The sequence below is a fragment of the Budorcas taxicolor genome, chromosome 15 (genome assembly GCF_023091745.1).
Source record: "Budorcas taxicolor isolate Tak-1 chromosome 15, Takin1.1, whole genome shotgun sequence".
In the NCBI taxonomy this organism is placed as follows: Eukaryota; Metazoa; Chordata; class Mammalia; order Artiodactyla; family Bovidae; genus Budorcas; species Budorcas taxicolor.
This window is the reverse complement of record NC_068924.1, coordinates 76,427,851-76,444,274: the sequence shown is the minus strand read 5'-3', so window position 1 is coordinate 76,444,274 and position 16,424 is coordinate 76,427,851. Positions and strand designations below refer to the sequence as shown.

At 38.6% G+C, this 16,424-nt stretch overlaps 1 protein-coding gene across 1 annotated transcript; it reads left to right on the top strand.

Moving 5' to 3' along the window:
• The first annotated feature begins 5,332 nt into the window (after positions 1 to 5,332).
• On the top strand, positions 5,333 to 6,262 carry LOC128060455 (olfactory receptor 5W2-like). Its single transcript, XM_052652859.1, has one exon. It carries the CDS (start codon positions 5,333 to 5,335, stop codon positions 6,260 to 6,262), a length of 930 nt encoding a protein of 309 aa, XP_052508819.1.
• The last annotated feature ends 10,162 nt before the right edge of the window (positions 6,263 to 16,424 follow it).

The window sequence follows — 16,424 nt, the reverse complement described above, 5'->3', positions numbered from 1 at the left end:
TATTTTTCAATATTTTATTATATATCTGTACATATGGCTATACACATATAGTAATTGCTTAATTAAAATTATATGGCATGATACAAGAGAAACATAATTTTTCCAGATTCCTAAATGAACAATTATTTGTATTAAACCCCGCTCTTAAGAGATATTGCAGTTCCCTTCAAATGTTATGCTTAGTATGTGGCCACAGTTTCTATAAGGCACTTGCTATTTTTGAAAAAGCTTTTGACATTTCTAGTTGTGCTAATTCTGAAGTAATTTTCCATTCAAACATTATTTCAATTTCACTAAGACATTATGCATGTATTGAGCAATCTTCCACCACTTAGGTTCTTTATATTTTATATAGTACATTTTTTTAGATTTTAATGAACTTAAGTTGGTGCTAATATTAGACAATAATGAACTAAACAGTCAAGTAAGTCATAATTAGACTTAAAATCATCATGGAATAAAAAATTGAGTGCTATAAATCCAAAAGCAAACTATATAAAACTAGTATAAAGTAAAAGCATCTTTGGATAAAGATATTCCATCTCATATCTAAGAAAGATCCATTTTGGGTGATGAACAGATAGCAGTCAGAGGATGTGACCATTGGACAAGTCTTGAAGTAGAGAATCCCCTGTCTTTAGCGGTAAAGAAGTCATGTTTTCTGCAACATGGAATATTCCAAGGATGTTAGCCTAAGTAAACTATGTCAGTCGGAGAAAAACTAGTAATGTATGATCTCATGTACATGTGTGATCTAAAAAGGTAGAATGAACTCATAGAAACAGAAAGAAGATTATTGGTTGCTAGGAGTTGGAAGGTGGGAGAAATGGGTGATGCTGTTCAAAGTGTGCAAAGCTTTTGTTATTACATTTGACGAATAAGTTCTGGGGATCTAATATCCATGGTGACTCTAGTTAACCATGCCATATTATAAGCTTGAAATTAGCTACAAAAGTGGATCTTAAATGGTCTCACTATACACACACTACAATGGTAACTATGTGAGGTGTGAATGCGTTAACCAATTTTAGTGTGGTAATCATTTCACAGTGTATACATCTATCAAATCATCACTTTGTATATCTAATGAATGTAAATGCTATTTGACAGTTATATCTCAATAAATAAGGGGAAAAAAGAAGAAAGGAAGTTGGAAATTAGGTTACAAAGAGCAGTGGGGAAAGCCTTGGTAATCTGCATTACTGCGCTGCCATTATCAGCTATCAACACTGTGTCATATCACCTAAGACAATTTCCTTTCCTTTTCCCCCATTTTCCGCCATTGTTAAACATCTTTCTTTGTCTCTTTGAGTTCCACAAGCAACCATCTACTTAAGGCATTATTTTACTTTCTGTGACCTTAGGAAGCAGCCCAGTCACACCAGATACCAAGATGGTAGGCCATGTTTGAGGAGTATGGAGAATTCAGTTGCTATCTGTTTGGGAGGGCTTAAGGAGGACATAAAGTGTAATGTCCAAGATGTTTTTTCCAATTTTATATATAACTAATATAAATAATAGAAAACAAATTATTTTAAGAAAAACATTACAACTGGACATGGAACAACAGACTGGTTCCAAATAGGAAAAGGAGTGTGTCAAGGCTGTATATTGTCACCCTGCTTATTTAACTTCTATGCAGAGTACATCATGAGAAACGCTGGGCTGGAAGAAGCACAAGGTGGAATCAAGATTGCCAGGAGAAATATCAGTAATCTCAGATATGCAGATGACACCACCCTTATGGCAGAAAGTGAAGAGGAACTAAAAAGCCTCTTGATGAAAGTGAAAGAGGAGAGTGAAAAAGTTGGCTTAAAGCTCAACATTCAGAAAACTAGGATTATGGCATCTGGTCCCATCACTTCATGGGAAATAGATGGGGAAACAGTGGAAACAGTGGCCGACTTTATTTTGGGGGGCTCCAAAATCACTGCAGATGGTGATTGCAGCCATGAAATTAAAAGACACTTACTCCTTGGAAGGAAAGTTATGACCAACCTAGATAGCATATTCAAAAGCAGAGACATTACTTTGCCAGCAAAGATCTGTCTAGTCAAGGCTATGGTTTTTCCAGTGGTCATGTATGCATGTGAGAGTTGGACTGTGAAGAAAGCTGAGCACCGAAGAATTGGTGCTTTTGAACCGTGGTGTTGGAGAAGACTCTTGAGAGTCCCTTGGACTGCCAGGAGATCCAACCAGTCCATTCTAAAGGAGGTCAGTCCCAGGTGTTCTTTGGAAGGAATGATGCTAAAGTTGAAACTCCAGTACTTTGGCCACCTCATGCGAAGAGTTGACTCATTGGAAAAGACTGATGCTGGGAGGGATTGGTGGTGGGGGCAGGAGGAGAAGGGGACGACAGAGGATGAGATGGCTGGATGGCATCACGGACTTGATGGACGTGAGTCTGAGTGAACTCCAGGAGTTGGTGATGGACAGGGAGGCCTGGTGTGCTGCGATTCATGGGGTCACAAAGAGTCGGACACGACTGAGCAACTAAACTGAACTGAATGGAACTGAACTGAATAGAATGCTGCTGATTTAGAAAAAATCGTCACCATGCACAATTTTTAAAATGAGACATCTTCACTCATGTGATCTATATACATAAAAAATTCCCAAAACAAGTATGTTTTTATCCTTGTAATTGTTCTCTGTTCTTCATTTGATAGTGAAAAATGCATAACAATAAATATTTAGAAACCACTAACTTTACAAATCCTAGTACCATTAGTTTAGGAAGTACAAAGCAGCCATTGATTTCATTCCCGTGGCCTTTAATGTAGTAAAAAAAAAAATTTTTTAATAAAGAAAATAAATATAATTCAGAAAAGAGTGCACTATTTAGACAATGTGATGAAGTCACAAAAGCAGTGAAATGTCCTTGGATGATATGTGGTTGGAGAAAGGGAAAAAGCTGATATTTGGTGAAGAGGGCTATCTTGACAGGGATTGACAGGAATGTTTACAGGGTCATTAGTCATATCAGCTGAATAGTAGAAGCAAGCCAGTGTCCATCCTTCCGAAAAATGGATCGCCAAATTATATTATATCCTTAACATGAAATGCTATTCAGCCACATAATGAAACAAAATTCTAACGCATGCAACAACATGGATGAAACTTGCAAATATTTTACCGAAGAAAATAAACCTGACAAGAAGCACACACACACAGCATGATTCTCTTTATACGCAAGGCCAATAATAGGAAACCACACAGGATCAGAAAGTAGATTAGCAGTTGCCAGGCCCGAGAGGGAGGAAAGGAGAGTGAGAGCTGGAAGGTGTAGGCCTCTTCCGGGGCTGATGAGGATGCTCTGGAGGTAGCCTGTAGTAATGAGCGAGCAAATCCGCAAGTGCACTAAAAATCAAAGAACTGCATACACTAGAAGGATGCTTTACGGCGTAGGATTATATTCCAAGATAAAAGAAAATGCGATCAGAGTGTAATATTCTGACATGAGGTAGTGAAGGAGAAGATTTTGTGTTCAAAAACACAATGAACAATCAAAAAGAGCTGGATAAAGGGGGATCGTTTAGAATCTCACTAAGTTTCCTCTTTGACTCGAGAAGGAGCAGGTAGTTTTCGGGTAGCTGACACACACCATACACACCATTTGCTGTACCCTTCCTTCCATAGAGCAATTTGGACACAATAATGAAGCACAAAAAACGCCGCTTCTGCTAAATTGTTTCTGAATTCACAGGGGAATGTTGTGCTGGTCGTCCTGTTTCAAAGTCTGTCTGACTCTGCACCCTCAGGGATGGCAGCGCACCAGGCTCCTCTGTCCTCCACTATCTCCCAGAGTTTGCTCAAATTAACGTCCATTGAGTCAGTGATGCTATCTAGCCATGTCTTCCTCTGCCAGGGGAATATACGGAAGCAGAAATATAATGAATGAAGTGTTTGAATAACACTACAGCCTAAGGGCCATAGCACAGGGATTTAAGTCCCAATATACCTGGTGAAATAAAAGACCAAATGCTCATTACTGTTCAGCTACCCAAGACCTGCTCTTTCCAGGTACGTTTCCAGATCCTAACTGAAGAAAAATAAGAGAAAATATTTAAACTGGGGGGAAAATAAAAGTTTGTAAATGAAGGACTTTATGCCTACCTACTCACCAAAATCTGCATTTAATGGCAAATAATATTTTCTTCACAAAATTGGAAGAATCTGTCTGAACTTGTTAACATTCATAACGTAATTTTATTTTCATGCTGGCTCACATAAAAGTCTTTGCTCTTTTTTCAATGAGCAACTGTACATGAATTTAAAGTGTGTTTTGTTTTACAGAAACAAAAAAATTAACGTGTGTTTTCTTTTATAGCATAGATATCACAATAAAAACAAAAACATTTACAAATTCACCTCCATGTAGACCAGGTACTATATTTACTTAGGTCTAAAGAAAAAGTCCATTGCTTTCAATTACATTAAAATATATACACAGGCATTCACATAAACACAACAGAGAGAGCAAAGTCTTTGCATTTTAGAAGGATTTATTGTCCCTTATCTAATTTACATTCAATTAAATTGAAAGTCATTTAAAATCTAAAGTGATGCAAATATATGTGGTACTTTCAGTTGTTTTCACTTCTTTTAGCTCTTTTTCTTCCACTGGTCAAGAGAGTCATCCTAGACGGTAACCTCTCCACAAAGAGGTAATGAGCATTATGGGAAAGCAATAGCAAATTTCTAGGAGCAGGTCAGTAATAACTTATTTCATGTCTCACCAAATGCTAAGCAGATGATAAGCTAAAACCAGTAACACAATGATTTTTTTTATTACTAGTCAGGGATGTACTCACTGTTTCTGGAACTAAGAAGAACATTCTTAAACCAATCATGTCTTTTTGAGAGACGAAAAATAGTTATCTTTTTTGTATTCAAGTGAATATTTTTAAACAAAGGGAAAGCTCAGTCCGAAGTCTTAGAATCTGGTCTTGCTAACACTGGTGTCTCTTCCATGTGGTTTTAAAGAATTGAAGAAAGGTAAAATCATCCAGCTCTTCTCTCTGATATAAGAAAAATAAGGCTCAGAGAAGAGTTTGTAGAAAGTAGCAACCCCATGAATGGCATCTGGATTGACTTGAAACGTTCTCAAAGTCTTCCTCATGTGCCTTTTATTATTGCAGAATAGACAGTTATGCCTCTTTAAGGAGTAGATACAAGACTGGATTACTTTCTAAGAATAAAAAGACAATTAAGGGAAAAAAAACAGCTCTGCCTTATGATTTGTTGTTGTTGTTGTTGTGTAGAAGCATTAAACATGCATATGTGATTTTCTTGATAACTTTCTCAAAAGTTTGCACAAGATCTAAGAAGAATGGAAGGAGAGAATTGCTCCTCCTTGACTGAATTCATTTTCTTGGAAATTACTGATAACACTGAGAACAAAGTGATCCTATTTACAATGTTTCTCCTTGTTTATCTCATCAATCTTCTGGCAAATCTGGGAATGATCACCCTGATTAGGATGGATCCCCAGCTGCACACACCCATGTACTTTTTCCTCAGCCACCTCTCCTTCTGTGACCTCTGCTATTCCACAGCCATTGGCCCTAAGATGCTGGTGGACCTATTTGCCAAGGACAAGTCAATCTCTTTCTGTGGCTGCGCTCTGCAATTCTTGGTCTTCTGTATCTTTGCCGATTCTGAGTGTCTCCTGCTGGCAGTGATGGCCTATGACCGGTACAAGGCCATCAGCAGCCCCTTGCTATACGCAGTCAGCATGTCCAGCAGGGTGCGCTCCCTGCTCGTGGCTGGGGTTTACCTGGTGGCAATGGCAGATGCTCTGATACACACGACATTAGCATTCCGTTTATGTTTCTGTGGGTCAAATGTGATTAACCATTTCTTCTGTGATTTACCTCCACTTTTCCTCCTTTCCTGCTCTGATATACAGGTCAATGAGTTGGTGGTGTTTATTGTTTTCGGTTTCATTGAGCTGAGTACAATTTCAGGAGTCCTTGTCTCTTACTGTTATATCATCCTTTCAGTCTTGAAAATCCACTCTGTTGAGGGGAGGTTCAAAGCTTTCTCCACCTGCATCTCCCATCTAACTGCTGTGGCCATTTTCCAGGGAACCCTGCTCTTCATGTATTTCAGGCCGAGTTCATCCTACTCTCTAGATCAAGACAAAATGGCCTCATTGTTTTACACCCTTGTGATTCCCATGTTAAACCCTCTGATTTACAGCCTAAGGAACAAGGATGTAAAACAGGTCCTGGAAAAATTGAAACATAAATGGTTTTAGTTATTTGTATTAGGCATTTGTGTACACCTACGCATTCATATACATATATTGTTTGTTCATTTACTAAAATTAAATGATAGGATACATGAGAATAATAATTTCTCAAATTTTTAAAGTGATATTTGTATTAAATCCTAATTTTATTCCCCCACACATGTCATGTTTCATTATGCTTTAAGGATTTGTGTGTGTGTGTGTGTGTGTGTAGCACTTTGTGTGAAAAATTTTCTGTCTTTCCCATTGTAGTAATTTTGTTCATTGTTTAATTCAAACATCGTTTTCAACTACACTAAGATTTACTGTGCATTTACTCAGTGATCTTTGAGCCTGTAGCCTTTTTGTATATTATTCTAGATCTTATAGTTTATGCACTACGGAAGTTAGTACTAAAAACAAATTTTAAAAATAGTCAAGTAATTCATAATTGGCTTCAAATTCATCATGACATAAAATATAAAGGGATGTAATTTCAAAACAAAAGTATCTAAAACTATTCAAAAAGAAAAGCTACTTTGGATAGAGATCTTCAGTCAAATTTTAAAAAGATTCAATCTGGGAAATGAAAAGGTTGTAGTCAAAGGATCTGACAGTTATTCAGATCTCAAAGTGGCATTACTGACTCGATGGACATGAGTTTAAGTAAACTCCAGCATTGGTGATGGACAAGGAGGCCTGGCGTCCTACAGTCCATGGGGTCCCAAAGAGTTGGACACAACTGAGTGACTGAACTGAACTGAACTGAGGTGTACATGTCTATGTTTTTAGAAGTCATGTTTTCTACAACGTGGAAGAACTGTGAGGTCATGTGTTATGTGAAATATTAATAGAGAGGAAGACAAGTACTATATGATCTCACATATGTGTAAAATCTAAAAGGTCAAATTCAGAAACTCCCTGACAGCCCAGTGATTAGAACTCAATGCGTTCACGAACTGGGTCCAGTTTGATCCCTGATCAGGGAACTAAGATCTCGGCAAGCTGAGTGCTACAGTCCAAAAAAAATAAAAAGATGAAATTCACAAAAACAGACTGAGTTGAATGTTGCTAGGGCCCAAAAGGTAGGGGAAATTGGTGATATTGGAGAAAGTGTTCAAACTTTGTTATTTGATGAATAATTTAGGGGGATCTAAATGTATATGGTATATCTAGTTAGCAATAATGAAAACATGAGAAATTTGCAAAAAAAAGTATATCTTAACTGTCCTCACCATACACACACTCAAAATGGTAACACTGTGAGATGAAGCCTGTGTTAATCAACCTTATTGTACTAATCATTTCTCAATGTATACATTACATCACATTCTGTACTTACAATTACACATGGTGTTAGCCAGTTACGTTTGAATAAGTTCACTTCAGTTCAGTCGCTCAGTCGTGTCTGACTCTTTGTGACCCCATGAATCGCAGCACGCCAGGCCTCCCTGTCCATCACTAACTCCCAGAGTTTACCCAAACTCATGTCCATTGAGTCGGTGATGCCATCCAGCCATCTCATCCTCTGTCATCCCCTTCTCCTCCTGCCCCCAATCCCTCCCAGCATCAGAGTCTTTCCCAATGAGTCAACTCTTCACATGAGGCAGCCAAAGTGCTGGAGTTTCAGCTTTAGCATCAGTCCTTTCAGTGAATATTCAGGGTTGATTTCCTTTAGGATGGACCGGTTGGATCTCCTTTCAGTCCAAGGGACTCTCAAGAGTCTTCTCCAACACCACAGTTCAAAAGCATCAATTCTTCGGTGCTCAGCTTTCTTCACAGTCCAACTCTCACATCCATACATAACCACTGGAAAAACCAAAACCTTGACTAGACGGACCTTTGTTGGCAAAGTAATGTCTCTGCTTTTGAATAGGCTATCTAGGTTGCTCATAACTTTCCTTCCAAGGAGTAAGTGTCTTTTAATTTCATGGCTGCAGTCACCATCTGCAGTGATGTTGAAGCCCCCAAAAATAAAGTCTTGTGACACTGTTTCCACTGTCTCCCCATCTATTTCCCATGAAGTAATGGGACCAGATGCCATGATCTTTGTTTTCTGAATGTTGAGCTTTAAGCCAACTTTTTCACTCTCCTCTTTCATTCTCATCAGGAGGCTTTTTAGTTCCTCTTCACTTTCTGCCATAAGGGTGGTGTCATATGCATATCTAAGGTTATTGATATTTCTCCCAGCAATCTTGATTCCAGCTTGTGCTTCTTCCAGCCCAGCGTTTCTCATGATGTACTCTGCATATAAGTTAAAGTTAGATAAAAATAAGATATCTAAAGATTAGAGTTTAAAGACATACAGAAGAGCTGTCTACTTGTTAAAGTACAATATCGTGTTGTTGTTATCAACTATCAATTCTCCTGCACTTCTTCCAAGATAATTTTCTTTCCTGCCTCCTCATTTTCAACCCTGGTTAAATGCCCACCTCTGTGTGGTTTACAAATGATCACCTTTAAGGCATTGCTTTATATCACCCTTTTTGTGAGCATTCTTTGCTAAAGAACTAGTATTTCATCCTTGTTAACAAGCACTGAATTTTGCCTGGGATATAAAATAAATTAACATGAATTTACCTAAAAATAGTCAGCAACATTTTTTGACTATTACTTATGTCTCAATAACACAAAATTCATTGAAGATTTGTTAAGTATCTTAACACACACACACACACACACATAGACACATATCTCACAACAGTGTATATATATTGTATGTATATACACAACAGTTTTTTGGAAGGTGCATAAAATTGTTATGGACACTAAGATAATATTCTTATAAAGACACATGTATTTGTTAATTGCACTAGAAGTAAGAAGCTATAACTTCTTGATATTTGACTATTACATCTGACTTTAATATGGCTTCCTGAAGGCTAAAACACTGAATCAGTTTGCTGAGGAAGCTAGGCTACAATCCAATCATATATTTGAAATGCCATAAACTACTGAAGAACAGTCTTATTTACACATTAAAATTGCAAAGTTAAAAGCCTCAGATGGTCTTAAATTTTCCAGCTGCCATTGTAAATAAAATGTCCTTATGTAAAACTATTTCAGAATGAAAAAATAAAGCCAATGAAATTCCTTTGTTATTCATGGTGGTATTTGTAAAACACTATGGTGATTGCAGCCATGAAATTAAAAGATGCTTACTCCTTGGAAGAAAAGTTATGAGCAAACTAGATAGCATATTCAAAAGCAGAGACATTACTTTGCCGACTAAAGTCTATCTAGTCAAGACTATGGTTTTTCCTGTGGTCATATATGGATGTGAGAGTTGGACTGTGAAGAAGGCTGACTGCTGAAGAAGTGATGCCTTTGAACTGTGGTGTCGGAGAAGACTCTTGAGAGTCCCTTGGACTGAAAGGAGATCCAACCAGTCCATTCTGAAGGAGATCAATCCTGGGATTTCTTTGGATGGAATGATGCTAAAGCTGAAACTCCAGTACTTTGGCCACCTCATGCGAAGAGTTGACTCATTGCGAAAGACTCTGATGCTGGGAGGGATTGGGGGCAGAAGAAGGGGACGACAGAGGACGAGATGGCTCGATAGCATTACTGACTTGATGGACGAGAGTCTGAGAGAACTCTGGGAGTTGGTGTTGGACAGGGAGGCCTGGCGTGCTGCAATTCATGGGGTGGCAAAGAGTCAGACACGACTGAGTGACTGAACTGAACTGAAGTGATGGCATGTTAAGAAGAGTTATCATGGTAAAAACACCGTAAAATAGCTATTCTATAATATAAAAGATTTATGGGTTTCTGTTTCTAGTATATTTTATTACTTCACTCAAACTTCTTTTCAACTGTTGCTTATGAAGAGTAACGTGGCAGAAAACATTGGCTGGAATATATTAAAGTCAGATAAAATATGGTGTCAATGAGTGAGTGAAAGGCATTCAGTCGTGTCTGACTCTTTGCCACCTCATGGACTAAACAGTCCATGGAATTCTTCAGGCCAGAATACTGGAGTGGGTAGCTGTTCCCTTCTCCAGGGGACCTTCCCAACCCAGAGATCAAACCCAGGGCTCTCGCATTGCAGGCAAATTCTTTACCAGCTGAGCCACAAGGGAAGCCCATGGTGTCAATGTTATGCCATTAATTATTGGCTTACTAATATATGTTAACACTCTGTCTATCTCAAGAGTCTTCATTCTTTTCCTATTTAATCTTTCTTTTTTTTTTAATTTTTATTTTTACTTTATTTTACTTTACAATACTGTATTGATTTTGCCATGCATTGACATGAATCCACCACAGGTGTACATGAGTTCCCAAACATGAACCCCCCTCCCACCTCCCTCCCCATATCATCTCTCTGGATCCTCCCCATGCACCAGCCCCAAGCATCCTGTATCCTGTATCGAACATAGACTGGTGATTCGTTGCTTACATGATAGTATACATGTTTCAATGTCATTCTCCCAAATCATCCCACACTCTCCCTCTCCCTCACAGTCCAAAAGTCCATTCTATACATCTGTGTCTCTTTTGCTGTCTTGCATACAGGGTCATCATTACCATCTTTCTAAATTCCATATATGTGTGTTAGTATACTGTATTGGTGTTTTTCTTTATGGCTTACTTCACTCTGTATAATCAGCTCCAGTTTCACCCACCTCATTAGAACTGATTCAAATGTATTCTTTTTAATGGCTGAGTAATACTCCATTGTGTATATGTACCACAGCTTTCTTATCCATTCATCTGCTGATAGACATCTAGGTTGTTTCCATCTCCTAGCTATTATAAACAGTGCTGTGATGAACATTGGGGTACACATGTCTCTTTCAATTCTGGTTTCCTCGGTGTGTATGCCCAGCAGTGGGATTGCTGGGTCATAAGGCAGTTCTGTTTCTGGTTTTTTAAGGAATCTCCACACTGTTCTCCATAGTGGCTGTACTAGTTTGCATTCCTACCAACAGTGGAAGAGGGTTCCCTTTTCTCCACACCCTCTCCAGCATTTATTGCTTGTAGGCTTTTGTATCACAGCCTTACATGTGAAATGGTACCTCATTGTGGTCTTGATTTGCATTTCTCTGATAATGAGTGATATTGAGCATCTTTTCATGTGTTTGTTAGCCATCCATATGTCTTCTTTGGAGAAATGTCTATTTAGTTCTTTGGCCCATTTTTTGATTGGGTCATTTATTTTTCTGAAATTGAGCTGCAGGAGTTGCTTGTATATTTTTGAGATTAGTTGTTTGTCATTTGCTTCATTTGCTATTATTTTCTCCCATTCAGAAGGCTGTCTTCTCACCTTGCTTATATTTTCCTTCTTTGTGCAGAAACTTTTAATTTTAATTAGATCCCACTTGTTTATTTTTGCTTTTATTTCCAGTATTCTGGGAAGTGGATCATAAGGGATCCTGCTGTTATTTTTGTCGGAGAGTGTTTTGCCTATGTTCTCCTCTAGGAGTTTTATAGTTTCTGGTCTTACATTTAGATCTTTAATCCATTTTGAGTTTATTTTTGTGTATGGTGTTAGAAAGTGATCTAATTTCATTCTTTTACCAGGAAATTACTAGAGCTAATCAATGAATATAGTAAAGTTGCAGGATATAAAATCAACACACAGAAATCCCTTGCATTCCTATACACTATAGTGAGAAAGTAGAAAAAGAAATTAAGGAAACAATTCCATTCACCATTACAATGAAAAGAATAAAATACTTAGGAATATATCTACCTAAAGAAACTAAAGACCTATGTATAGAAAACTATAAAACACTGATTAAAGAAATCAAAGAGGACGCTAATAGATGGAGAAATATACCATGTTCATGGATTGGAAGAATCAATATAGTGAAAATGAGTATACTACCGAAAGCAACCTACAGATTCAATGCAATCCCTATCAAGCTACCAGCGGTATTTTTCACAGAGCTAGAACAAATAATTTCACAATTTGTATGGAAATACAAAAAACCTCGAATAGCCAAAGCAATCTTGAGAAAGAAGAATGGAACTGGAGGAATCAACCTTCCTGACTTGAGGCACTACTACAAAGCCGCAGTCATCAAGACAGTAGATACAAAGATAGAAATATAGATCAAGGGAACAAAATAGAAAGCCCAGAGATAAATCCACACACCTATAGACACTTTATCTTCGACAAAGGAGGCAAAAATATACAATGGAGTAAAGACAATCTCTTTAACAATTGGTCCTGGAAAACTGGTCAACCCATTTAATCTTTCAACACCACATTCTTCTCACACAACCAGTGCAGTGTGTGATGGTAAATATCATTGTCCAAATGCAATTTATCAATGAGTGTGACATGTGTTAATATTATAGTCATATGTCTTGATCTCTTCCTTCATCCTTGCCACTGAAATAAAAAGTGTAAATATGACAAAAACGATGTTAGATTTGGGTAAATGTCTAACTCATCTCACACGCTAGTAATGTTCAAAATTCTCCAAGCCAGGCTTCAGCAATATATGAACCATGAAATTCCAGATGTTCAAGCTGGTTTTACAAAAGGCAGAGGAACCAGAGATCAAACTGCCAACATCCGCTGGATCATGGAAAAAGCAAGAGAGTTACAGAAAAACATCTATTTCTGCTTTATTGACTATACCAAAGCCTTTGACTGTGTGGATCACAACAAACTGTGGAAAATTCTGAAAGACATGGGAATACCAGACCACCTAACCTGCCTCTTGAGAAACCTATATGCAGTCCAGGAAGCAACAGTTAGAACTGGACATGGAACAAGAGACTGGTTCCAAATAGGAAAAGGAGTGTGTCAAGGCTTATATTGTCACCCTGCTTATTGAAGTTATATGCAGAGTACATCATGAGAAATGCTGGGCTGGAAGAAGCACAAGCTGGAATCAAGATTGCAGGGAGAAATATCAATCACCTCAGATATGCAGATGACACCACCCTTGTGGCAGAAAGTGAAGAGGAACTAAAAAGCCTCTTGATGAAAGTGAAAGAGGAGAGTGAAAAGGTTGGCTTAAAGCTCAACATTCAGAAAACGAAGATTATGGCATCTGATCCCATCACTTCATGTGAAATAGATGAGGAAACAGTGGAAACAGTATCAGACTTTATTTTTTTGGGCTCCAAAATCACTGCAGATGGTGACTGCAGCCATGAAATTAAAAGACACTTACTCCTTGGAAGGAAAGTTATGAGCAACCTAGATAACGTATTCAAAAGCAGAGACATTACTTTGCCGACTAAGGTCCATCTAGTCAAGGCTATTGTTTTTCCTGTGGTCATGTATGGATGTGAGAGTTGGACTGTGAAGAAGGCTGAATGCCGAAGAATTGATGTTTTTGAACTGTGGTGTTGGAGAAGACTCTTGAGAGTCCCTTGGACTGCAAGGAGATCCAACCAGTCCATTCTGAAGGAGATCAGCCCTGGGATTTCTTTGGAAGGAATGATGCTAAAGCTGAAACTCCAGTATTTTGGCCACCTCATGCAGAGTTGACTCCTTGGAAAAGACTCTGATGCTGGGAGGGATTGGGGGCAGGATGAAAAGGGGATGACAGAGGATGGGATGGCTGGATGGCATCACTAACTCGATGGACCTGAGTCTGAGTAAACTCCAGGTGGTGGTGATGGACAGGGAGGCCTGGCATGCTGCAATTCATGGGGTTGCAGAGAGTCGGACACGACTGAGCAACTGAACTGAATTGAACTGAAGGTGTCTGAGGCTTGTCTTAGTCACATATTTTCTTTAACCCCAGAGCTAATGATTACACAAAACAACTCCTCTTGCTCAGGGGTGTGTTTTTACTTAAGCTCTGTACTAAAATGGCACCCCACTCCAGTACTCTTGCCTGGAAAATCCCATGGACTGAGAAGCCTGGTAGGCTACAGTCCATGGGGTCACAAAGAGTCAGACACGACTGAGCAAGTTCACTCTCTCACTCAGTGATTATGTAACAACAATGTATCTCGCTTAAGGACATGTTTCTCCTTCTTAACAAGAATCTTCTGACTAATCTTGCTCTTTTAAAACCTATGTTGTGGGAGTGTGGTGATAAGACCTTTCTATTGCTAGTTTTAATCTTGTTTACTTAAGATATATGTTGGGGGAATGGGTTTGGTAAATGTATATAAAGTGAAGTTGCTCAGTCGTGTCCGACTGTTTGCAACCCTACCAGGCTTCCCAGTCCATGGGATTTTCCAGGCAATAGTAATGGAGTGGATTGCCATTTCCTTCTCCAGGGGTTCTTCCTGACCCAGGGATCGAACCCAGGTCTCCCACATTGCAGACAGACACTAAACCGTCTGAGCCACCAGGGAAGTCCCTGGCTCAAGGTATATAAGGGCTTGATAAAACTAGTGAGTGGGACACTCTCCACCCCCTTCTGATGCCTGTGTCAGAAGCTTTCTCGGTCTTTTTTTCACTGTATTAAAACTTCTGCCACACAAAAGCTCTGAGTGATCAAGCCTGGTCCCTGGTCCTGAAGCAAAATCTTCTTTGGAGATCACAACTCCGACATTGTTCACTGTAAACTATCAGTATGAGATTGAAGGATGGGAATAAGCTGATGTTTGGTTTTGAAGGCTGCCTTGACAGGCAAAGTTGACATAAATGTTAAAACATCATTGTTCATAATAGATAAAGAGTAGAGACAAGCCACATCCATCCGTCTGAAGAATGGATCAATAAAATGTGTTGTATCTATAAAATGCAGTATTGTTGTGCCATTTAATGAAACAAAATTCCAATGCATTCAGCAACATGACTTAACCTTAAAGACACTGAACTGAAGAAAAGAAACCTGACAGGACACATACATATATACACATTATTTCATGATTCTTTGTATGTGAATTGGCCAGAAGATGCAATTACTTAGGCTCAGAAAGAAGATTATTGTTTGCCAGAGCTGGGCAAGGGAAAAAGAGGTAGTGACAGACACTAGCATGAGTGTTTCATTGATGCAAATGTTCCAGAAGGAGATAATGGTGACGGGTGAGCAACCTTGAAAATATATTTAAACCCAAAGAACTATTTATATGAAATATATATATATAAAACATTTAAATAAAAATAAATATGGTCAAAGTGTAGTAATATTTCCACATGAGGTAGTTAAGGAGAATGCTTCAAAAACACAATGAACAATCCAAAGAATTTGGAAAAGAGGGATCTATTTGATTTTTACTAGATTTCCTCTGACTAAAGAAGGAGAATATTGATGGAGGTGTCAACTACAAATTAGCACTTGCCAAAAATCTTTGCCAACAACTGAACAACAACAAGGGCATTTGCCACCTGCCTGTGTGGAGATTGAACCCCGTGCTGCAGCTGCTGCTGACCTGTGACACACCCTGAGGGGAATTCAGGGTGGAGAGGGAGGCACTCTGTGCCCCAGGGAAACTGGTGGAACTTGGTCTTTAGATGTTAGATATTTTCAGAAACTGATTTTATGATCCAAATCCTTGCATCCATTCATACCTAGAAAATCACTAAATCCCTTCATGGAGACATTAGCTCCTTGTGACCATCAGAAAAGCTTTTGTAAAATAAGCATTTGATTGCATAGAACTCTCCCTTCATCAAAATTTCATATATTGATCTTTTGCCAGTGCCTCTTTGGAGAAATCTCTCAGAGCTACCTGAGCTGCTATCTCCAGGCTGCAGTCCTCATTTTGCCCCAAATAAAATTTAACTCACAACTCTCAACTGGTGCACCTTTTTGAGCAGATAGAGCACAACTGTGGGGAGCACCTTAAATACCTTTGCGGTCTTCTTCATACCATAGATTAATTTGGTGACAATAGTGAAGCATAAAAGTTCAGACTTTGCTAAGTTGTTTCTGAATTCACAAGGGGACACAGAAGCAGAAATAACTTTAATGATGTGTTTGCATAATGTCAAAACCTAGACACACTAGCAGAGGGATTTAAGTCCCACTGTGCCTGGTAATGTGGAACAAAGCAAGACAAAGACTAATCAAGTTTTGCCAAGAAAATGAATCGGTCATAGCAAACACCGTCTTCCAACAACACAAGAGAAGACTCTACACATGGACATCACCAGATGGTCAACAGCGAAATCAGATTGATTATATTCTTTGCAGCCAAAGATGGAGAAGCTCTAAACAGTCAACAAAAACAAGACCAGGAGCTGACTGTGGCTCAGATCATGAACTCCTTATTACCAAATTCAGACTTAAATTGAAGAAAGTAGGGAAAACCACTAGAC